The 24,318-nt window shown below is 37.1% G+C and overlaps 1 protein-coding gene across 1 annotated transcript in view; it reads left to right on the forward strand.

The window, feature by feature from the left end:
• Positions 1-11,167: 11,167 nt before the first annotated feature.
• ft (cadherin-related tumor suppressor fat) overlaps positions 11,168-24,318 on the forward strand; it is a 516,929-nt gene continuing 503,778 nt past the window's right edge. Inside the window, exon 1 of the mRNA XM_075296804.1 lies at positions 11,168-18,040. Coding sequence (XP_075152919.1) covers positions 11,483-18,040 — 6,558 coding nt within the window. The 5' untranslated portion in view covers positions 11,168-11,482. The remainder of the gene's footprint in view (positions 18,041-24,318) is intronic.

The raw sequence follows: 24,318 nt of genomic DNA on the forward strand, positions 1-24,318 counted from the left end.
GTACAAGGTTCTTATTAAATTTTGTGGAAGGCCTTATGAAGCACTGGCCATTGGTATTTCCAGAAGTATTATAATGAAAATGTTGTTTATATTTTTTTCTAGTAAGGTTGGGCATTAAAAAGGCTGAAATGCTTCGATTTGAAATCAGATTTGGTGGTTTCCCTCCTGGTAAAAGTTTGAGAAGATGATTTTATTTTGTTCGCTAGATTTTGTGATGCTGGTTTCAGAAGTGACAGGTAGGAGTTCAGCTACCAAGAGCAACAGTCTCTCATCATCGCTAACAGTTTATAGTCTCTTCACCACTATAATACTGTACTGGTAAGGCGATATAGCTTTGTGACCCGAGTCTGTCTTCAAAGCCGGCTTATTCCATAATCACTTGTCTCAGTTGTTTGATTATTCGTAGTGATTGACTTCTGAAAATAAACCGGATGATCTTGGCACGGTCGTAAGTTACTCTTTTTGTGGTGCCATGGATTTGGAGGTTAACTAATTTCACTGTTACTGCTGTTGGTTGAGGAGTTCATTACGTTCCTTCGTCGAGAACTGAAATATGTTTTCCGGTGCAATATTTTGAACCACTTTGTGATTACTCCAATGGCTTCCGCTACTTCTTGGAATCTAAATGGAGACCAATAGGATGTTGAATGGTTAAGGATGTCGATGTCGAGCGTGATGGCGTGACTGGGGAATGTAGATATTGGTCTCGCTTCCAGCTCTCATTACCTTCCCTAGTTTCCAGACTTTTTGGGCCAATTTGTGTTGGGCTCGTCTGAAAAACATTCTATTTACTGATGTCTATAGGAGCGCCGTCTGGTCTGAGCGCATGAAAGACATATCTTAGTCTTTTGCATGCATTATCTGCAGTCTATTAATCGACCACCAACCGTTAGCATCCGAGATGAGACTCTTTCAGATATTTAGGCCTCTTTCCTTTGACGATATTCGCTGGATTTTTTCTCTGGGTCTCATATCTCATAGAATTTCGGACAGATTTTGGCACTCCGAATCCCTTGAATACACATTTAATAGTAGGCTATTCTGTTACTTAAATGATCCGAGTCAAAATATGACCATATTAATTCGTTTACACAATTAACCATTTGCATTCTGAGACATCAGATTTCTTGGATCCTCCAATATAGCAGTCATTGATTGAGATACTGCCTTCTTATTATTTATTAGTTCTTAAAACAAAATATATTTAGAAAGTGTGCATATCTATGTAGCTTCTTAAATATCTTTCATAGACCTCTTGGTCCTGTCCGTCTAGTCTATTAATAGTTCTACTAGAGTTATAGAGGCCTTTCAAATGCATCATTTTTTGATATCCCGCGAAAGTACAATCCTGAAAAAGGACTTGCATATGTATCAGAAAAAAGTCGCCTGAAAGAATTACAATACAACTTAAACGGATGTTTGGAATTTTGTCAAAATAAATAAACCAACGAAAGAGAGATAAAAAGAATGAAAACAAACTACAAAAACGCATTTAAAAGCCGCAAATGAGACAAAGTTTCCAACTTTATGCACATACATATACACAAACGCATGTAGGAGCATATACATTGACAAGAAGTTCGTAGTGTATTTCAACAATTCTTCGTTTTTATACAGACACATTGAAATAAACATTTGGATGGATAGGTAGACGGGCAGACGGACATGTAGACGGACAGAAAGACAGACACTCAAACTCATTAATGTTTGATCTTTTTGTAGCAAATGGTATTTAATGCATTGAAATGCGCATGAGTACACAAAAAAAGTTCTTAAAATTCTCCCGAAAAAAAAAACGAGACACCAAAACTATTTTCCAAAATGCTTCTGTTTCAAACCACACCGCTGCAACGAAGTCCTTGTAAGCTTTTCGGTGGTATCACTTAAAATTCCCCATGTTTCAGAAAAAAAAAAAATTAAATGCTCACTGGGACTCATGTAAGAACTACTTTGTGGCAGGTTCTTGGGCACACAAAAGATTCCCAACAATTTTCCTTATTGGTAACATTTGGGAGAAAAGCTAAAGAAATCCTAAAAAATTTGATTTTAATTGCTGTTAAAATGAATTTTATGTAATCTACACACAATTCGAAGCGAATGGGATTTACATCTTTTCGTTGCCACATATAGCTGTTGAGTTGTTCAAGGTGTAACAAGACTAAAGGTTCACGGAGCCGACTATATAATACTAAGGAGTCCATCAGCGTTTTGTGCAGGGAGCAGTTTCTATCAGTCCAAATTGATTCGAGCTGGTATTTAAAGAAATTGAAATTGTATTTACAGAATTTTTTTAAGAGCTTTTAGTTTGAAAAATTCATATGAAACACGGCAATTGGAAAATGTCGTTGTAATCGATTACTAAATTTAACTCTACGGGCTTTAATTACATTTGTCATTGTTTCCATTAAAAACCATCGCAAATTCATACTACTATTAAATGTCAAAGGCGCTTGGAAACTAAAAAAGCTTTATATTAGAGAAATGCGTCTTCTATGCTAAGCGAATTTGCATTCGTATTTTAAAGACATGAAATGTGTGTAGAAAATTGAACTCGCCTTCAAGTATAAATTTTCAAGTAGTCTTTAAAATAAAGTAGCTAAAATATCAAAAAAAAAAAAAACTGATTTACACTTTTTAAAGTCGCATCACCTAACTGTAAGGGCGAAATTTTTTCAATGAAATGTTAAGCAACTTTTGGTCAAGTAAAAAATCTTTGTATCAGAGAAATTCCAATTTATTCGATTTGTGACTCTACCATACATTCGACAACCAACTAAATTAATCGCCTCGGCCCCATTCCGATAACTTCGAATTGATTTTATAGTAGATAATTGTCCGCCGCCGAAGAGACATATTTATATCGGCTTAGCCGTCAAGCCGTCGCTGCCGAAGGCAAAAACTTAGTGTCAGCCGCCGCCGACAAAAATGGGTCGGCTTCATTCTCCGGTCACGACTCTATGAATATTTCGAATTAATAAAAAAAAAAAACAAGTATATACGGCCGTAAGTTCGGCCAGGCCGAATCTTATGTACCCTCCACCATGGTTTGCGTAGAAACTTCTACGAAAGACTGTCATCTACAATCGAATTACTTGGGTTGTGGTATCTTAAAACTTCTTAACATCGTTTTCTAAATTGTGAGTTAGTCCATACGTGGTATATATTAGACAAAAAAGTTATGTATAGTTAAGTCTACAAATAATTACGAATCGATATGGACTTTTTGCACGGTACGTAGAGAACCAGAATTGAAATATGGGGGTCGCTTATGGGGCTATATATGATTATGGACTGATATGGACCACTTTTGGCATGGTTGGCACCGGAGGTCAAATCTGGGGATCGGTTTATATGGGAGCTATATATAATTATGGACTGATAGGAACCAATTCCTGCATGGTTGTTGGATACCATATACTAACATCACGTACCAAATTTAAACCGAATGGGAAGAATTTTGCTCTTCCAAGGGGCTCTGGAGGTCAAATCTGGGGATCGGTTTATATGGGGCCTATATAATTATGGACCGATACCGACCAATTTTTGCATGGGAGTTTGAAGTCATATATTAACACCACGTACCAAATTTCAACTGAATCAGATGAATTTTGGTCTTCCAAGAGGCTCCGGAGGTCAAATCTGGTGATCGGTTTATATGGGGGCTATATATAATTATGGACCGATGTGGACCAATTTTTGCATGGTTGTTAGAGACCATATACCAACACCATGTACCAAATTTCAGCCGGATCGGATGAAATTTGCTTCTCTTAGAGGCCTCGCAAGCCAAATCGGGGGATCGGTTTTTATGGGGGCTATATATAATTATGGACCGATGTGGACCAAGTTTTGCATGGTTGTTAGAGACCATATACTAACACCATTTACCAAATTTCAGCCGGATCGGATGAAATTTTCTTCTCTTAGAGGCCTCGCAAGCCAAATCGGGGGATCGGTTTATATGTGGGCTATATATAATTATGGACCGATGTGGACCAATTTTTGCATGGTTGTTAGAGACCATATACTAACACCATGTACCAAATTTTAGCCGGATCGGATGAAATTTGCTTCTCTTAGAGGCCTCGCAAGCCAAATTTGGGGGTCCGTTTATATGGGGGCTATACGTAAAAGTGGACCGATATGGCCCATTTGCAATACCATCTGACCTACATCAATAATAACCACTTGTGCCAAGTTTCAAGTCGATAGCTTGTTTCGTTCGGAAGTTAGCGTGATTTCAACAGACGGAAGGACGGACGGACGGACATGCTCAGATCGACTCAGAATTTCACCACGACCCAGAATATATGTTATGGGGTCTTAGAGCAATATTTCGATGTGTTACAAACGGAATGACAAAGTTAACGGAATGACAAAGCAGCGTCCTATGGTGGAGGGTATAAAAACTTACTCGCACCATACAATTATCACCGAAAGCCTTTCTGAATATTTCGACATCAGAAATTTAATTCCGCACACACAATTTAATGGATCTTCTTTACTGAATAATTTCACTAATTATACAAATCGCCGGGTACTTCAGAAAGACAAGCGTATACTAAAGCGTACATTGAAAACAAAAAAAATCGTGAGGATTGAATGGCTTCTCATAGGAAGGGTATCAACCATTTCAACAGCCGCTGCACTGAATTTGCATCACTTCTTAAGGTGTGAGGCGAATTCAGTGTTTTGGATGTGAATTAAAAAATTTTGTGATATTTTGACAAATAAATAATTTTTAAATTTTTTTTATGATTTTTAATGCATTATAACACTTGTCTGTTCCCGATCAAATATATTAAAAAATTCGAGTTTTTCCTACAAAGGATTTAGCATTTTTTTCGGCTAAATTTAAATAATTTGTACCATTTTATTAATTCTCAATATGTTTTTAAATTATTTGAAACACAAAAAGTAAATTTCCCACTAAAAATATGAAAAAAGCGAGTTATACAGAAATTGACTCAAATGAACTTCCTGTGGTCAATATAAACTTGACGTCAATATAAACTTGACGTATTTCTTTTAATTTTGCATTTAAAAAACCTGAACACCCCTCATTTTGAAGGTGTGTGTGTGTAGAATGTTGCTCCTATTTTGATTTTGGAATTCACTCTTCAGTTGTCAAAATGCCGTCCAAGCAAGAAGAGCAGCGTATCAAAATTTTGCTCGCGCATCGCGAAAATCCGAGCTACTCGCACGCAAAGCTGGCAAAATCGCTAAAAGTTGCCAAATCAACCGTTACAAATGTAATTAACGTGTTTGGGGAAAGTTTGTCGACAGCAAGGAAGTCTGGATCGGGGGGAAATCGAAAACCGGAAGCCGCTGGGACGACAAAGAGAGTTGCCGGAAGTTTCAAGCGAAACCCTAACCTCTCTCTCCGAGATGCCGCAAATAAGCTGGGTGTATCGTGTACAACCGTGCATCGAGCCAAAAAACGAGCCGGACTATCGACTTACAAGAAGGTAGTGACTCCAAATCGCGATGATAAACAAAATACGACGGCCAAAGCGCGATCCCGGAGACTGTACACGACGATGCTGACGAAGTTTGACTGCGTGGTAATGGACGACGAAACCTACGTCAAAGCCGACTACAAGCAGCTTCCGGGACAGGAGTTTTATACGGCAAAAGGAAGGGGAAAGGTAGCAGATATTTTCAAGCACATAAAACTGTCAAAGTTCGCAAAGAAATATCTGGTTTGGTACCTGTGGCTTGAAAAGCTGCATTTTCATAGCTTCCAAGAAATTTACGTGAAAGAGTGTTTGAATAAACGTCTGCTGCCTTTCCTGAAGAAACACGGTTGTTCCGTACTGTTTTGGCCGGATTTGGCATTTTGTCATTACGGTAAAAAGGCTATGGAGTGGTACGCCGCCAACAACGTGCAAGTGGTTCCCAAGGGCAAGAACCCTCCCAACACACCAGAGCTCCGCCCAATTGAGAAATACTGGACTATTGTCAAGCGGAACCTAAAGAAGACCAAAAAAATGCTAAGGACGAGCAGCAGTTCAAGGCAAACTGGCTTTCTGCGGCGAAGAAGGTGGACAAGGTGTCTGTACAAAATCTGATGGCAGGTGTCAAGCGTGAGGCCCGGCAATTCGGATTTGGAAAAGCCAAAGCCTATATACTAATTGAACTTGAAAAATAAATTTAATTTGATTTTTTAAATAAACGATTTCACCGATTTACACGCGTTTTCCCTTGACCAAATTTTGACCGTATCACCCTTTATATAACATCTTTGGGAGAGCAAAATATGAAAAAAAGCGAGTTATCCCTTTCCGACCTATAGCCGATCCACGTGATAGATTTTCCTAAATTTTTGAATTCTGTTATTTATGTGTACATAGAACAATTTAAATTATTAAGTTTGTTCAGTTGGATCCTGTATCCTGTTTTTTCAGGATACGTACAATTGTTGCAGTCCGGTAAATTCCGGTAAAAGTCCGGACGTAAAAATATCAAAAAACACAAAATAATCTCGCAGTTACTGTTTGCATACAATATTTAAAATGTTTTGTTATTGAAAACACTTATTTGATGAAATATTCCACAATTTAAATAATTTTAATATATTTGCAAACTTACATCTTCCACTCATTTTTACAAATGCGCAAAGTACGTTGCTGAAACTACAAAATTAATATGAAAAGCAAATATTTATAACGGTTCTTTACATTCTTAGACAAAGAGAGAGCATACACAATTATTTTTTTGCCGCTCTTATCGCAGTACGTCATATATTAAAGAAATTATAGAGACTTAAAGTTACCCGCACAATTGTGCGTACACGGTCGGAAAGGGTTATAAAGAAATTGACTCAAATGAACTTTCTGTGCAGTTATAGTATAGAACATCTTTGGAAGAGCATTTGTGGAAGTTCTTTTAAAGTTGTGCCTTAAGAAGAATTTCCAAATTTTTTTGCTGGGTAGTTTCTATTTGAAGTCCAATCTGAATTTGGTAATTTAAGTTGTCGGTGACACGTTTTTGAAGAACTTCGATAACACCTGAAGAAAAAACGAATAAAATAAAATTTCTTTCCTAGAATCAGGTATGCAAAACTCAAATTTAAAAGAAAATTGCGTCTTAATGTTATCCTTATTTCAATTCTAAGCTTCTTTGGCTCGGAATCAATACCAACATCATTTGTGTAATGACAAACTCTTTGAAACCGGGCATGTAGTTAAATAGGCAATATAGAAAATCATTACCAAGAATGGATTTCATCACGAAATTTAAATAAACGATTTTAATACTTACATCTTGAATTTGTCCATATTGTAATCAGGCTTTATATTTACAAAGGAAATATATAAGAATCTATAATTATATGGCCCCATTCTTAACAGGTACATAAAAAAAAAGAAACCAATCAATTCACATTTACCTACTGAACACCAAGTGACTCCAATTCATGTCTCCATTTGCCGCTGGTTGTTTTACTACTCCATTTTCATGGAACTCATCCTGCCATATACGCGTACCAAAATACATACAGATAGAATATGAGAAACACAGAGAGTCGATGATGGAGACAGAGGCAGAGACAAGAAGTTCCCAGCAAATAAAGTGTCGGCAAAAAATAATGAAAATGTTCTTTTTAGTTGCCAAAGTGGTGCAAAAATAATGAATTTAACATTGTCGCAGAAATAATGAATTTAACATTGGCTTGTTATAGGAAGGATGTCCACCGTTTCAACAACCGTTGCATTGAATTAGCCTCACTTTTTAAGGTGTAATTCAAATTTTGTATTTTGAATGTGAATTACAATAATTCTGTGGTATTTTACCAAATAAAAAACTTAATATATATTTTTTTTTGATTTTTATACCTTCTAATGCTTGACTGAAAAGTTTGAACTCAATACTTTTAAAAATTCTTTGTATTAACACTTACTGTGTTTCTAATGCATTTGAGACAAAAAAAAATATTATTAAAAATATGAAAAACCGGGTTATAAATAATCGAATCAAAAGAACTTCCTGCGTAGTTAAAATAAAGAACATCTTTGGGAGTACTTTTTTCTAAAAGTGCCTTTAAAACTGCTTCTAAGTTGTTTGCTGGGTTGTTCTGTTGAAGCTTTTAATACAAAATTGAATTGAAAGCGGGTAATTAAGTTGACCATGATGTATATGCATTGCATAAATTATGAGAATTGGGATACAGCTAATTTTTATTATCCTTCAATGTCTGTCTGCTTGTTTGTCGATGTGTAGTGTGTGTGTGTGTGAGTTGAGGCAATATGCTGCATGTCTGCCCTTCTTGTGATTCGATGTTTCATTTAAGGATCGACAACCAATCGATCGAATGATACATACTTTCAATGGAGAAATGCAATACCATGCCATGTTACCGCCTCGTATCCACAACCATCACCAATCTCCCTCGTAGCAATCACTTTATAGGTATGTTAACAGCAGTAGCTGATTTTAGTCTTTTTTTTGTCTGTTTTGCCGAAAATGTTAAGGAATTTTGTCTTACTGGCTTTTGGGGAGTAATTAAATTTAAGAAAACCATTAAAAATAATTTGCAGTTAAACGCTTACAATGAAAAATTGTCGTATAGATGCAACATGGTATTGTACTGCAAACAATTTGATAGAATGTTCCTGTACGATTTAAAAGAAATAGTTTTGTTAAACTGAAATCAATCTGCTAGCAAATTCACTCAAGTTGTAGTTTAAGCTTGTTTTGTTTTTTTTTTAGATAGGAGCTGGTCAGTGTAACTGGCATTTGTTTTACTCGGTGGCTGAAATAAAAAAAAAGAAAATTTTATTTTTATCGAAAAATGATTTGCTAGCTGGACGACTGTAGTCGCCAAGTGTATTTTTTCGGCCATTTTTAATTGATTCGTCATTGGCCTAGAAGCGACATATTTAGAGACAATAATTTATTCTAGTTAAATGGTATGGTCACACTAGGCAAATATTTGACAAAAATGAGTTTAAAAAATTTTTCCAAGTCCATCTTCGAAATATCTAGATTGGAAAATAATGCTACCATGATGTTACACTAAAAAAAGTGAACCCTTTATTTCACTAAAGCCAATTTAATCGTTTTTTATTTCATGGAATGATTATGTTTGGAAAAAGTTTCCTTTACTCTAATAATTTTTTTGCGTACGTTAGTTAAATGTACTAAAAAACGGGGAAAAATTATTAAGATTTACTAAATTCGTACTTTTCAAAAAATAGTTCATTATTTCTTTAGATTTGTAAATTTTACTACAAAAGCGCCTAAAGGGTGATACGGTCAAAATTTGGTCAATATAAACTTGACGTATTTCTTTCAATTTTGTATTTAAAAAACCTAAATACCCCTCATTTTGAAGGTGTGTGTGTGTAGAATGTTGCTCCTATTTTGATTTTGGAATTCACTCTTCAGTTGTCAAAATGCCGTCCAAGCAAGAAGAGCAGCGTATCATAATTTTGCTCGCGCATCGCGAAAATCCGAGCTACTCGCACGCAAAGCTGGCAAAATCGCTAAAAGTTGCCAAATCAACCGTTACAAATGTAATTAAAGTGTTTGGGGAAAGTTTGTCGACAGCCAGGAAGTCTGGATCGGGGGGAAATCGAAAACCGGAAGCCGCTGAGACGACAAAGAGAGTTGCCGGTAGTTTCAAGCGAAACCCTAACCTCTCTCTCCGAGATGCCGCAAATAAGCTGGGTGTATCGTCTACAACCGTGCATCGAGCCAAAAAAACGAGCCGGACTATCGACTTACAAGAAGGTAGTGACTCCTAATCGCGATGATAAACAAAATACGACGGCCAAAGCGCGATCCCGGAGACTGTACACGACGATGCTGACGAAGTTTGACTGCGTGGTAATGGACGACGAAACCTACGTCAAAGGCGACTACAAGTAGCTTCCGGGACAGGAGTTATATACGGCAAAAGGAAGGGGAAAGGTAGCAGATATTTTCAAGCACATAAAACTGTCAAAGTTCGCAAAGAAATATCTGGTTTGGCAAGCCATCTGTACCTGTGGCTTGAAAAGCAGCATTTTCATAGCTTCCGGGACTGTCAACCAAGAAATTTACGTGAAAGAGTGTTTGAATAAACGTCTGCTGCCTTTCCTGAAGAAACACGGTTGTTCCGTAGTGTTTTGGCCGGATTTGGCATCTTGCCATTACGGTAAAAAGGCCATGGGGTGGTACGCCGCCAACAACGTGCAGGTGGTTCCCAAGGACAAGAACCCTCCCAACACGCCAGAGTTCCGCCCAATTGAGAAATACTGGGCTATTGTCAAGCGGAACCTAAAGAAGACCAAAAAAACTGCTAAGGACGAGCAGCAGTTCAAGGCAAACTGGCTTTCTGCGGCGAAGAAGGTGGACAAGGTGGTTGTACAAAATGTGATAGCAGGTGTCAAGCGTGAGGCCCGGCAATTCGGATTTGGAAAAGCGAAAGCCTAACTGAATATTTTTCCTGAATTTTATACTAATTGAACTTGAAAAAGAAATTTAATTTGATTTTTTAAATAAACGATTTCACAGATTTACACGCGTTTTCCCTTGACCAAATTTTGACCGTATCACCCTTTATCTTGAACTTAGTATGACACTTAATACATTCTTGCAATATTGAACTCCGACTTTTTCCTTCAAACTACAAAATTGTCTTTAACAAGTGCAACAAATTAATTATGTCTAATGAAGTTTCTTCCTGGTGGGTTCACTGTTTTTTCAGTGTATGTATCCAATATAACCTAAAAATGTGCTGGGCGCCGAATTCTTTTTTGGTTTCTATTAAATATTTGCCTATTGTGACCATACTGTATGGATTTAATTTTAAATATTTTCAAAAATAATTTTCTAATTTCTCTGTTTTTTATTTTTTTATTTTCAGATTCCTGTCGACAATAAAGTCGAATGAAGAAGTTTTACCGTGAACATTTTCCAAAATATAACTAAAACTCTGTTGCTGTGAAAAACGATAACATAACTAAGAGAAAATACACACGACACCTAAGGACTAAACAAATTTAATGAAATTACCAACAAATAAAAATACTGAAAAACATGACGAAAATGTGGCCACTTTTAAGAACAAAAATTAAAAAAATAAAATTAATGAGGAAAAAATTATACAATTTTTAAAAACGGTTTCATGCAAAAACACACTAAAAACAAAATGAAAACTAATGACTTAAAAATTTCTTTAACAAATAGCAATAAATAATAGAAGTAAAACAAGAAAGTTACAACAAAATCAACGCACACACACACACACACACAAAACGCAGGAGGAAGTAAGAAAACAAACGTTGTTACAAATCCTTGCTCACCCTCATCATATACAATTGAATTAACTCTCTTAAATACAGTTGGCTGGCTTTTGGAATTAAGGAATTAAGGAGTTTTCATTTTTGTTAACTCAGCACCCAAGTGGCCATCATAGAGATCCTCTAAGGCTAGTGTTTGTATTTAAAGAAAAAAAAAGGCTAAGGCGACAACAAGAACGTCGTTGCCGCCAAAGCTTATGATGTTGAGAATGACGTCGCTCTGTAGACAAGTGAAAAATTTGCCTGCAGATGACCAAAGACAGCAGCAACCAGCCAGCCAGAGATGTACGAAGCCGTCACAGCCACATCCACAGCCCGAAGGTGATGATAGAGGTGAAAAAGCCTTGGCATTACCCCAAGCATCATCGCAACCATACTTATGGCAATCATTTGGAGAGGAACAACAAACGTCATCATTAGAAGACTCATCTGAAAATGTAGACTCTTCTAGGAGGGCCGGTTTAAATGATGATTATTTGTCTTCTAGTTTTTTGAAAAATACAAAAGCACAAACAGCAACCAACAGCATGACAAATCAGCAGCAGTTTTATGAAAGAGAATCATCATCGTCAACGAGAGAAGTTACTAGAATTCAAAATAATACTGATATTAAAGTAACATCCAGTTGCAATAATCATCATCATTATCATCATAATCAACACCATGTTTGTCTGTCCTCAAGCCTCTCTAAAGACACGGTTGTTGGTGACCATCATTGCCTTCAACGTCATGAGGATGGTCATTTATCGCCATTATTTGTAAATAGTTTAACACAAAAAGTTTCACGACCAATAGGCCGAAGGTCCCTAACAATTTTCCCAATACAAAGGGCAAATGGAGAATTTATAACAAAAGACTGTAGCAGTAATAGCAGAAGTAGTAGTAGTAGTTGTAGTAAGACTAGTATTTCCAAGGAGCAATATCGCCAACCTTCTTTTCATCATCGTCATCAGAAGCATCAGCAACAAAATCTTCACTACCATAGCCAGCTTCATTACACAAGGCCACAAAGACGGCCTCTTACCATGTTAACACCATTAGTGAGCTATGCGTTGACACAGCTCATTTATTGCCTTTTGGTGGCGGCGGCATTGGTATCGGCGTCTAACACAAATCATCTAAATCATCCTCCAGCCCAAGCAAGTATTAGTATTGGATCCCCGGTCACTGGATCTTCTGGTTCTAGCTCGTTGTATACCTTCTTAACCTCAAATCCTGGTCGCCATGTTTATACCTCAGCCTTTCCCCGAAGACGTACAGCAGATGGTAGTACGGCCTTAATGCAATCACGAGCTGTTGATACCCGAGTACAATTTGAAGTTTTGGAAGGTCAGCCAAAGGGAACGGTAGTGGGCTTTATACCCACTAGACCAGATTTCACCTATCGTTTCAATGAACCTCCTCGGGAATTTACTTTGGACCAGGTAACGGGGGAAATAAAAACCAATATGGTTTTGGATCGCGAAGGTATGCGAGATCGTTATGATTTGGTGGTCTTGTCGTCACAACCCACATATCCCATAGAAGTTCGTATAACAGTTCTCGATGTCAATGATAATGCTCCCGAGTTTCCGGAGCCCAGTATGGCTGTTTCATTTTCGGAAAGTGCAGCAAAGGGAACCCGATGTTTGTTGTATGCTGCCACCGATTTGGATTTGGGAGAGAATAGTGTCAGTGAAAATTATTCGATTATCGAAGGGAATATTGATAATAAATTCAGTTTGGTTTTTTCCTCAAATCCCGATGGAGATGCATCCTATTTACAATTGGAGACGACAGGAGATTTAGATCGTGAGACCAGGTCTATGTATCGCCTTAATATATCGGCTGTGGATGGTGGTAAACCACCAAAATATGGTTTTTTACAAGTAAATGTTTCCATCATCGATGTCAATGATAATCCTCCAATATTCGATCATAGCGATTATATTGTCTCTCTGAATGAATCAGTTACTCCAGGTAGTACAGTTCTCCAGGTTATGGCCACAGATAAAGATTTGGGTGACAATAGTAAAATTACCTATTATTTGGCTGAGACAGAAACTCAATTTACTGTGGATCCTGAAACTGGCGTTATCTCAACTACGGAACATTTAAATTGTCCTCAACAAACCTGTCCCACCTTTTCCCGCCCTGGAGGATCATGTCCTAAAAGTTGTGTATTTACTGTATTTGCTCGAGATCATGGTTCTCCGCGTCAAGATGGCCGAGCCTATGTTACTGTAAACCTTTTGGATACCAATGATCATGATCCAGTGATACGTTTTCAATATTTTCCTCCCACGGGTTCTTTTGCCACCGTAGATGAGAATGCCATTAATGGAAGTGTGGTAGCTGCAGTCTCGGTGGTCGACATGGATGAAGGTCTAAATGGAGAGACAACAATTATGATAACCGCTGGCAATGAATTGGGTCATTTTCGTTTGGAAAAAACACCCTCCTTCGATATTGTTCGAGTTAATGGTGTTTTGGATCGTGAGGAAATAGGAAAATATAATCTTACTGTGGTGGCCAGTGATAAGGGGACACCTTCCCGAACTGCTACTTCGTATTTAATTATCCATGTCAACGATGTCAATGATCATGAACCAGTTTTTGAGAAATCTGAATATACAGCAATACTTAGTGAATTGGCTCCGCCGGGGTCTTTTGTGGCCTCCATAACAGCCACAGATGAGGATACAGGAGTAAACGCTTTAATTTTCTACGATTTTGTTTCGGGCAATAATAATCAATGGTTCAACATAGATTCTGCGACGGGATTGATTACCACCCAATCTAAATTGGATCGTGAAATTGAAGGCTCTGTGGAGTTGAGTATTTCCGCCCGAGATGGGGGACCCAATCCCAAATGGGCCTATACCCAATTGAAGGTTACCATATTAGATGAAAACGATGAGGCACCCCAATTTACTCAGCAGCAAATCAATGTGAGTTTAAGTGAAGCCACACCAGCGCACACCTTAATTGCCATGTTAACGGCCAATGATCACGATCAGGGCACCAATGGTTCAGTAACTTATACACTGGCCACGGTGACAGAACGTCGTTATCCTGAACAATTCCAACTAGATACACTAACAGGCCAATTAACGACAAGGAAGACACTAGATCGTGAATTACAACAGAATTATGAAATTTTAGTAATCGCACGTGATCATGGTACACCACCAAGATCTGCCATGGCCATGGTGAATCTGCACATAGAAGATGTCAATGATAATGCACCAGAATTTTATCCGAAAATGTATTTTCATGCGTTGGCGTTGTCAACCTACAGTAATGGTGGTGGTGCAGGGATTTCGTCTTCTTCATCATCATCTTCCTCCACTTCGGCGTCGTCAGCCACAACAACAGATCTTGACATTGTAAACATGCTGCAAAGGCCATTATTAAAAGTTTTTGCTACTGATCGTGATGAGGGTGATAATGCCTTAATTACTTATACCTTAAATACAGGTGGCGATGGTTTATTTGTTGTCGATACATGGTCTGGTGCAGTAATGTTCAGCTCTAAGGTTATAAAGGCAGCCACAACAGCAGCCACGACAATGGCGACATCGAATTTATCCTCAGCCTCCTCCTCCTCCGCGTCTCCCGTGTTGCAAGATATTTTACATCATTTTACCAAACCTTTGTATAAACTTCACATAACCGCCAAAGATCGTGGTGAAAGGCAAAGTGAACAAGATGCTGTGGTCGAGATAGTAATGCAGGAAAAATTACAAACTCTAGAATTTGATTCGTATTCGCAAACCTATGAATTTCAACTAATGGAAGACAATGCCTTTGAAATGCCCCACAATGGTAGAGAAGTGGGTCAGGTTCAAGTTAAGCAGCAACAACAAAGTCAACATTTACTAAGCCCCGGAGGTGGTGGAGGATCTTCAGATTCCTTAGAGTATTACATAGTATTTGGAGATGTTGAAGAGAATTTTATGATAAATCGTAAAACTGGTATGATTACCACCAGTCACAAGACCATAGATCGTGAACAAACCTCACAATATCAACTGGAGGTAGTGGCCCGTAAGGGCTTGGCCTATGGCAAATGTTTGGTACACATAAGTATATTGGATGTGAATGATAATCGCCCTATATTTGCCCAAGATCGTGAAGATGAAATAACATTGGCCGAGAACTCAGCAGTGGGTCAAGAAGTCTATATAGCCAGGGCCCGAGATAGAGATTCTGGAAATAACAGCCGCATAACCTATTCTCTAAGCTTCAATCCAGATATGATATTTCGTATAGGTCCTTCGACGGGTGTTATATATTTACAGAAACCTTTGAATGTGGAACCAGGAACATCTATCCAATTGGAAATAACTGCAACAGATCATGGTCAACCCAGTTTGTCCAACAAACATTCGATTACCATAATCATAACAGATGTCAATGATCATACACCGGTATTTGAATCCACTTCTTATGAAACTTCATTGCTGGAGTCGACGCATGTCAATGAACGATTCTTTTCGGTTAAGGCCCATGATAAGGATTTGGATATGAATAGCCGTCTCTCCTATAAAATTATAGAAGGAAATTTAGCTCAACAATTTGGTATATTCCCTGATGGTTATCTATTTGTAAGATCTTCTTTGGATCGAGAGGAAAAGGATTATTATGCTTTAACCATACGCTGTCAGGATCAGGGAGAGCCCTTAAGATCGGCAGAGGTTCCTGTAGTTATACACATCATCGATGAAAATGATAATGCTCCCCAATTTACCAATAACTCATTTACATTTAGTTTACCGGAAAATGAACCGGCAGATGCTTTTGTGGGCAAGTTGACAGCCTCTGATAAGGATATAGGACGTAATGCTGAATTGATTTATACTCTGGCTTCACCCATTAAAGATTTCACCATAGATTCAAGAAATGGTTTCATCAAAGCTTTGAGGCCTTTCGATCGTGAGGAATTGATACAGAGAATACCTGCTACAGCAAATTCAAATACGGGTCTCTCCACTAATCTGGCAGGATCGCAGAATTTCATATTGCTTGAAGCCATAGTGGCCGACAATGGCATGCCTCGTCTAAAGGATAAAGTAAAAATCAAAATAATCATTACCGATGTCAATGACAATGCTCCCGAGTTTGTGAGGGCTCCTTATCGTGTGCAAATTTCGGAAGGATCTCTGGTGGGAACTCAATTGATGAGAGTTTATACTAATGATTTGGACGAGGGCTTAAATGGTGATGTCTACTACTTCCTTACCAAGGGAAATCAAGAAGGCCGTTTCATTATAGATGATGCCACTGGACAATTATCTTTGGCCCGTAAATTGGATCGTGAATATCAAGATGAATATCAATTGGAGGTTATGGCCAAAGATGCTGCTATAGAAGGTCAGCAATTGAATTCAACAACCACTATAACCATAGAGGTGCTCGATGAAAACGATGTGGTCCCCAAATTTGTGGAAAGTCTTAGAGATATAAGTGTTCTAGAGACTACACTGGTGGGAACGGAATTGATGCGTTTCAAGGCTGTGGATTTGGATTTGGGTGTGAATTCGCAAATAAGTTTTAGTCTAACTGCCGGTAATCGCAAAGACACTTTCCACATAGATTCCTATAGTGGTATCCTTTATCTTCACAAACCTTTGGATTATGAAGAAACCACTCTATACAATTTAAATATCACAGCTTCGGATGGGGGTTCCCCTAGATTGTCCAGTACAATAATTTTCACAGTTCATATCCAGGATGAAAATGATAATCCTCCCAGTTTTCCCAATACAGCCATAGTACGGCAGATTAAGGAGGGCATCGATTTAAAGACACCCATTGTTACGGTGACAGCAGAAGATCCAGATTCAGCAGAAAATGGTAAAGTTACCTATAGTATTGTGAAACAAGATCCTGAACTTCCAGGAGGAAGGCATTTCGGTATTAATACCCAAACTGGTGTTATACATACACTTCGAGAAATCGATCGTGAATCTATAGACACTTTCCGTTTAACTGTTGTAGCCACGGACCAGGCAAAGAAACCCGAATTACAACTCTCTGCCGAAAAACTAGTCACTGTTATCGTTGAAGATATCAATGATAATGCTCCGGTTTTTGTATCCATGAATGCTGCCATATTGCCTACGAAAAATCAACAAATGTATGCACAAACTCGGGATGGAGCTTTAATAATGCAAGTTCATGCGACGGATGCTGATTCGTCCAGTAATGGTATTGTCACCTATGAAATGGTTTCCGGAAATAATGACCTCTTCAAATTACATCGTAATACTGGAGCTATAACTCTGCGTAAACCCATTACTAAACCTGAAGTTCACTATCGACTCTCGCTTAAGGCTACCGATGAGGCTGTCCAAAATGAACGTAAAAGCTCCGATGCTTACATAACAATAATAGCAACAAGTCCTTCGGGTGTTATGGGACCGGTTTTCGATCAACGTGAACAAAGCGGTTCGGTATATGAGAATGAACCATTCGGTACAAGTATTTTAACAGTGAGTGCTCGTTTGAATTCCGCGGAAATTGAATATTATATAACGAATGTTACGGCCCTAGGAACGGGCGGTACGGGTTCGGGTTCATCAATGGGGCCGTATGGACATATGATCACATCGAATTCAAATGTTTTGAATGAACGTCTATTTGATATTGACACCAAATTGGGTATTTTGTCAACAGCCAAGGAATTGGATCGTGAAGCTGGTGCCGATGCGTATGAAGTGGAAGTGTATGCAGTAGCTTTAGGCGGTAGTCCAAGGACCACAAGTACTAAGGTAAGTGGACAGAGAGTATATTATATACCCTACAAATTTATATTGATTTTGGGGGACTTTGGTTTTTACAATGAAAGTGCGGAAGAACAAAAAATGTTAGTCGTTATTTATTTAGGCCACTTGTGATAGATGAAAATCTTAAATTATGGTCAATCAATTGCGGTCAATGTTTTTGTTCATTACAGAATGATTATAAACTGAAAAAATATTGTTTCGAGCCAAAAGTCCATAAAATTTTCAATGGAGTCGTTTTGTCCCTGTAGTTAAGTGATTCGACTTCAAATTGGCTTTAATACTTCTGAAAAAATATTCAAAATTTATGAAATCGTCTTTAAATTTGTTGAAATAGGAGGAGTTTTTTAACACTTTCACTCATTTTAAATGATTTTGATAGCACATGAAGGAAAAAGCTGAAAACACGAACTAGAATCAAGTACGCAAAAGTCAAATTTAAAAGAGAATTGTGTCTTAAATGTGCCCTGATTTCAATTCTCCGCTTCTCTCCTTGGCTCGGATTCAAAACCAAAATCATTAGTGCAGACACAATTTTGGGAACCGGGCATACTTTTTTCAGTGTGCTGTGCTGGCTATTAGAGGTGTGTACGCGACACGAAATTGTCGTGACTCACGAAAATTTTCATGACTCACGCGTCAGTCGCTTATGGTAACGGCGTGAGTGTGCGTGACCGTGATTAGCAAACCAAATGTCGTGCGTGAGCGTGAGTCGTGAAATTAATATCTTCGTGAGTGCGCGTGAGTAACGAATTTCGGAAAAATACGCTCACGAAAATAATCCCGTTTCGAACATAAAACGCCCACAAGTTGAATCCATTTACAATTTTTTTTTGACACCTAAAGTTTATTATCTCTCTCGATTTTAATCATGCTCATGTTTTCAGACACGCCCCTCAGGTAAATTAGTCATAAAATTATTCGTGAGTCACAATATTTTGCGTGAGTCACAGTATTTTTCGTGAGTTACGACATTTTCATGCGTGAGTACAAATGTTGTTTTCTTGAGTATTTTTCCGTCATGAGTGTGCGTGAGTAAAATATGACTCACGTGCACACCTCTACTGGCTACCTACAAATATGAGTCATACACACTTTTTGGGGGTAATTTTGTTTTGGTATTCAAAGTTAGTGCATATGTTTGCAACACCCGGTAGGAAAGATAGACACATGGTGTTTTTGGCAATAATGATCAGGGTGGGTTCCTGAATCGATCTAGCTTCGTCCGTCTGTCTGTGAACACATTTTTGTGATCAAATCCGACTTTACATACTCGTTAAAATAGGTCTTAACACCATTTATTGATATGGGTTATATGGTCCAATTCACCAGCAATATTTTTTTGGGCGTTAAATTAAATCGGCATCTTAATTTTAATTTTATAGAATTTATATTTAAAATTGAGTGAAAATGTGTGTGTAGACTTTGGGCTCGGCATCAATATCAAACTGCTTGAATACAATTTTGTTAAGTGTATAGCACCCCAGCAAAAAAAATTGGAAGTTGTTCCACAAACATTTCTTTTAAAGCCCATCCCAGAATCCCCCATCGAGTTTTTTCAACTTCCGATGCAGTCCTTTTGAACAAGTCCACAAACATTTCTTCTAAAGCGCATCGTGGGATCCCCTAATGATTTTTTCCACTTCCGATGCAGTCCTTTTGGACAGGTGCACAAACATTTTTTCTAAAGTGCAACTTGGGATCCCCCAATGATTTTTTTCTACTTCCGATGCTGTCCTTGTGGACAAGTATTAGAGAGAACGCAGTCAGGCTATTTTAAGTGCAAATTTTGGACAATTAAATTTTACAAAAGAAATAGAAAATTAATAAAAAAAATAAAACTAATAAAAAAATAAAACAAAATAGAAAATTAATAAAAAAAGTAAAAAAATAATAATAAAAAAATAAATTTCATCCCCGCTGGGATTTGAACTTGTGCCGTTTGACTTTTTCGCTTCCATGGAAGTTCTTTTGAGAAGGTTTTGCAAAAAACGAGAATTTTTATTTTTTTTTGTTGTTTTTTAATGGAAAAAATATATGCCAAAAATAAGAAAATAAAAACGGTGCATAACATAAAAAAATAATTTTTTAGAAAAATATTTGATAAAAAATTGCCGCTGGTGAGATTTGAACCTGCGTTTCTTATTTGTTCGTTCATACTAATAAAGAACATCTCGAGAAGCAATTAGAATGCTATTCCTTGGTGTCGTATTACGATCATATCACAAACATTTGAATTGACCTTTCGACGCTTTATGTTTAATGGCGTTTGTGGCTGAGTATGCTAAGGAGTTCTGTTATGGTGCCAGCAAACCCAGGTTCAATCCCTGGTCGTAGCGAAAAAGTTTTTCAAATTGTTAAAATTAGATAATAGGAAAATAATAGTGTAATAAAAACATATGGATGAAAAAAAAAGTGAAATTGCTTGAAAAAAAAATTTTTTTCGCTTTTTAAATTTCTTCATTCAAATTAACTTCCAGGGCACAACTTCTAAAGCAATACAAAAGATCCAAAAAGGGATTACTTCCGTCCTTTTACAAGCCCATGATCCAAGTTTGCACGACTTCCGGATCACAGATTGGGGATCCAAACTACTTTTTTGGAAGCTCTTTTTTTGCTGGGTACATTTAGTTATTGTATCCTTTTGGAAAATTTGTCCCAAAATTACCAAAGAATTAATGCAATGTTCTTGGCCAAACATATACAGCCTAAATTATTTTTATTGCCTTATTTCCATGTACATACCATCGCATAGACATACATTTTCTTTTATGGTCATTGTTCGCGTAGAAAATCATAAAAAAAAACTGGTTCAAATTTATAGACCTTAAAGTCTTAAATTTCAATTTAGGACTTATATTTCTTGCATCTTGAGTTCCTGTTCACTCCCTATTCATTCTCAAAAAGCATCCACAATTCCGCTGAGAACTTTAAGATGTTTAACGTATACATACGAACAAACATAGTGGTATATGTATATACACACTCAAACAAAAATGTCAACAACAAATTTTCGATTGTCTAGGGGTAGTTATGGGGAGGTGTGCGCGAGGCTTCATAACAGATATCTAAACACCTAAGTTATAGAACTCATTCATGCATACATTTTGAAATTTATAACATTTGTTATCAAATTTCGTGGTAATCATCATAAACTTTTGAAGACTCAGCATAATATCCAGCCATTAACACTAAACCGGGCAACGAATCAACGATGCAATGAACCAGTCACCCATTCTGCCAGCCATGTCATAAGAGTGCCGGAACACTAATACCATTACCAACACTCTACTATAGGCTAAAACTGAGTAGATGAAAAAGTAAAAAAAAAACAAAAGGACATATTTGCTGCTATAGTCTGATGTTTTTGATGTGATGATGCGGTCTCATATGTAGTGTGTCGTCATTTAGTTAGGTGTCTTCGTATGTGTATGGCAGAGTATGTATTTTGAACTGTTATAGCTTCAATGGCCTAAAAAAAGTGTTCAGAGTACGAAAAGAAATAAAGAAGAATGAACAGAAATCACCATAATAATTGTTTAACACTTCCACTTGAACGAAATCCCTCCAATTCGACATTAGGGACAACACCTCAATACGTTAATAGGGATTTCGTTATAGCAGAAATATATTCGTCTATTAGGAAATTTCAATATCCCAATTAAATCGAATATAGGTGAATTTAAATTTGGACTACACTCATTGATTGAAAAGATGTTATCTTTTGTGCTTCATGGGAAATATGTATATCAATAGGATTCATTTTTTTTCAGTCAGAAAAATTAGATTAAAGAAAAACAGCAGCGGAAAAGATTCATCTTGGATCCAGGGACTGTAAAGAAATTGAAGAATTCACTTAGGATTCGAAGACAGAGGCAAAAGAATGATGAAAAGGCCAAGTGAAAAAGATTTGATGTTTGTCAGCTGACATGAAACGAGGAATTCTCATTGCAACCTAATCAAAATTATTTATGTTTGGCCTAAATTATATTATGACAAAAGATTGATTATTTGATTAGTTTAGCCATGTTACGGTCTAGCACCTTCGCTAGATAACAAAGTCCGTAACATGATCCCTGTGGCTTACATTTTCATTTTACGATATGTTGAACTCATTAGTAGGACCAATCCTCCACTACACTAAATAAAAGTATTGTCCTTAAAATACGAATGCGAATTTTGTCTAGCATAGAAGACGTATTTCTCTGATATAAAGTTTTTTCCTTGTCTAAGAGTCGATAAAGTTTTTAATTAAGTCGTTTTGTCCTTATAGTTAAGTGATTCGAATTAAAATTTGGTATCCTAAAATGAAAAAAAAAATTGTTTGACTAAGGTCAACTTGGCTTTAATAATTCTGAAAAATTCTTCAAAATTAATGAAATCGTCTTTAAATTTGTTGATGTTTTGCATATTAACTACAAAGTAAAAAGCCATTTAAAATAGGAGATTTTTTCAGCACATAATTTTAACGAATTTTTCGACTTGAAACAAAGCATAATTTCTATTTGTAATCGAGTCCGAATTTAGAAATTTTAGTTGTCGTTAACATGTTTTTGAAGGATTCAGATTGTACATGAAGAAAAAAGCTGAAAAAACGAATAAATTAAACTTTGTTTCCTAGAATGAAATACTCAAAACTTAAATTTGAAAGAAAATTGTGTCTTAAATTTGTCCTTACTCCAATTCTCCGCTTTTTTTGGCTTGGTATAAAAGCCATGATCATTAGTGTAAAAAACAAACTTTTGAACCTTTTTTCAGTGTATAAACCAGTCTTTGCCACCCTTTTAAGAACAATTTTTAGATGTCTGGTTTGTTGGATATTTTGGATCCAAAAGGTTTTTATATACGAAAATTTAAAAATTGAGATAAACTGGAGCATCGGTACCAGTCCAGTGATAGGTTCGTCATTGGCAATTTGTACCAATTTCCCATAGGATGGTTACTGTCGAAATTTCAAAAGCATAGAACTTGTATGCTTGTGTTTACTACATGTGAAAGCTGGAGAAACTGCGAATTCTATAAAAACGGAAAAATTGCAATGCAGATCGGTGGTTCGATTCCATTTTTTGGAAGGCTAAACGCGCATAAAAATCGAAGCTTTTGGATGTCTAGGGATATAAAAGTGGAAAGTCGAAATTCGATGTTCGACTTTGTGCAATCTTCAAAATCGACTAAAAGACATGTAACCAAAATTAACTACTGAAACTTTTAAGTAAAAGTCGACATATGTATGTGTCAAAATTGAATTAGGAATGTGGTGTAAATTTGTTGTTTTGCTTAAAATTTACCAAAAGTCACGACGTCAAAAAGTCGAAAAGTCATATAATGGACCATGTAGCTTATTTTGAAATCTTACATCAACCAGAAAATCAAAAGATTCTACATGTCAATAAATTATTCAAATAACAGGTTGGCTGATAAGTCCCCGGTCTAACAAAGAACAACAATTTTTTTTTTGTCAAAATTCGTTTTTATACCCTCCACCATAGAATGGGGGTATATTAACTTTGTTATTCCGTTTGTAACACATCGAAATATTGCTCTAAGACCCCATAAAGTATATATATTCTGGGTCGTGGTGAAATTCTGAGTCGATCTGAGCATGTCCGTCCGTCCGTCCGTCTGTTGAAATCACGCTAACTTCCGAACGAAACAAGCTATCGACTTGAAACTTGGCACAAGTAGTTGTTATTGATGTAGGTTGGATGGTATTGCAAATGGGCCATATCGGTCCACTTTTACGTATAGCCCCCATATAAACGGACCCCCAAATTTGGCTTGTGATTGCTCTAAGAGAAGCAAATTTCATCCGATCCGGCTGAAATTTGGTACATGGTGTTAATATATGGTCTCTAACAACCATGCAAAATCGGTCCATATCGGTCCACTTTTACGTATAGCCCCCATATAAACGGACCCCCAAATTTGGCTTGTGATTGCTCTAACAACCATGCAAAAATTGGTCCATATCGGTCCATAATTATATATAGCCCCCATATAAACCGATCCCCAGATTTGTCCATATCAGTCCATAATTATATATAGCCCCTATATAAACCGATCCCCAGATTTGAACTCCGGAGCCACTTGGACGAGCAAAATTCATCCGATCTGGTTTAAATTTGCAACGTGGTGTTAACATATGGCCGCTAATAACCATGCCAAAATTGGTCCATATCGGTCTATAGTTATATATAGCCGATACCCGATCACACAAAAATTGGTCCATATCGGTTCATAATGATGCTTGCCACTCGAGCAAAAAT

Source organism: Haematobia irritans, chromosome 2 (assembly GCF_050003625.1).
Source record: "Haematobia irritans isolate KBUSLIRL chromosome 2, ASM5000362v1, whole genome shotgun sequence".
NCBI classification, from domain to species: Eukaryota; Metazoa; Arthropoda; class Insecta; order Diptera; family Muscidae; genus Haematobia; species Haematobia irritans.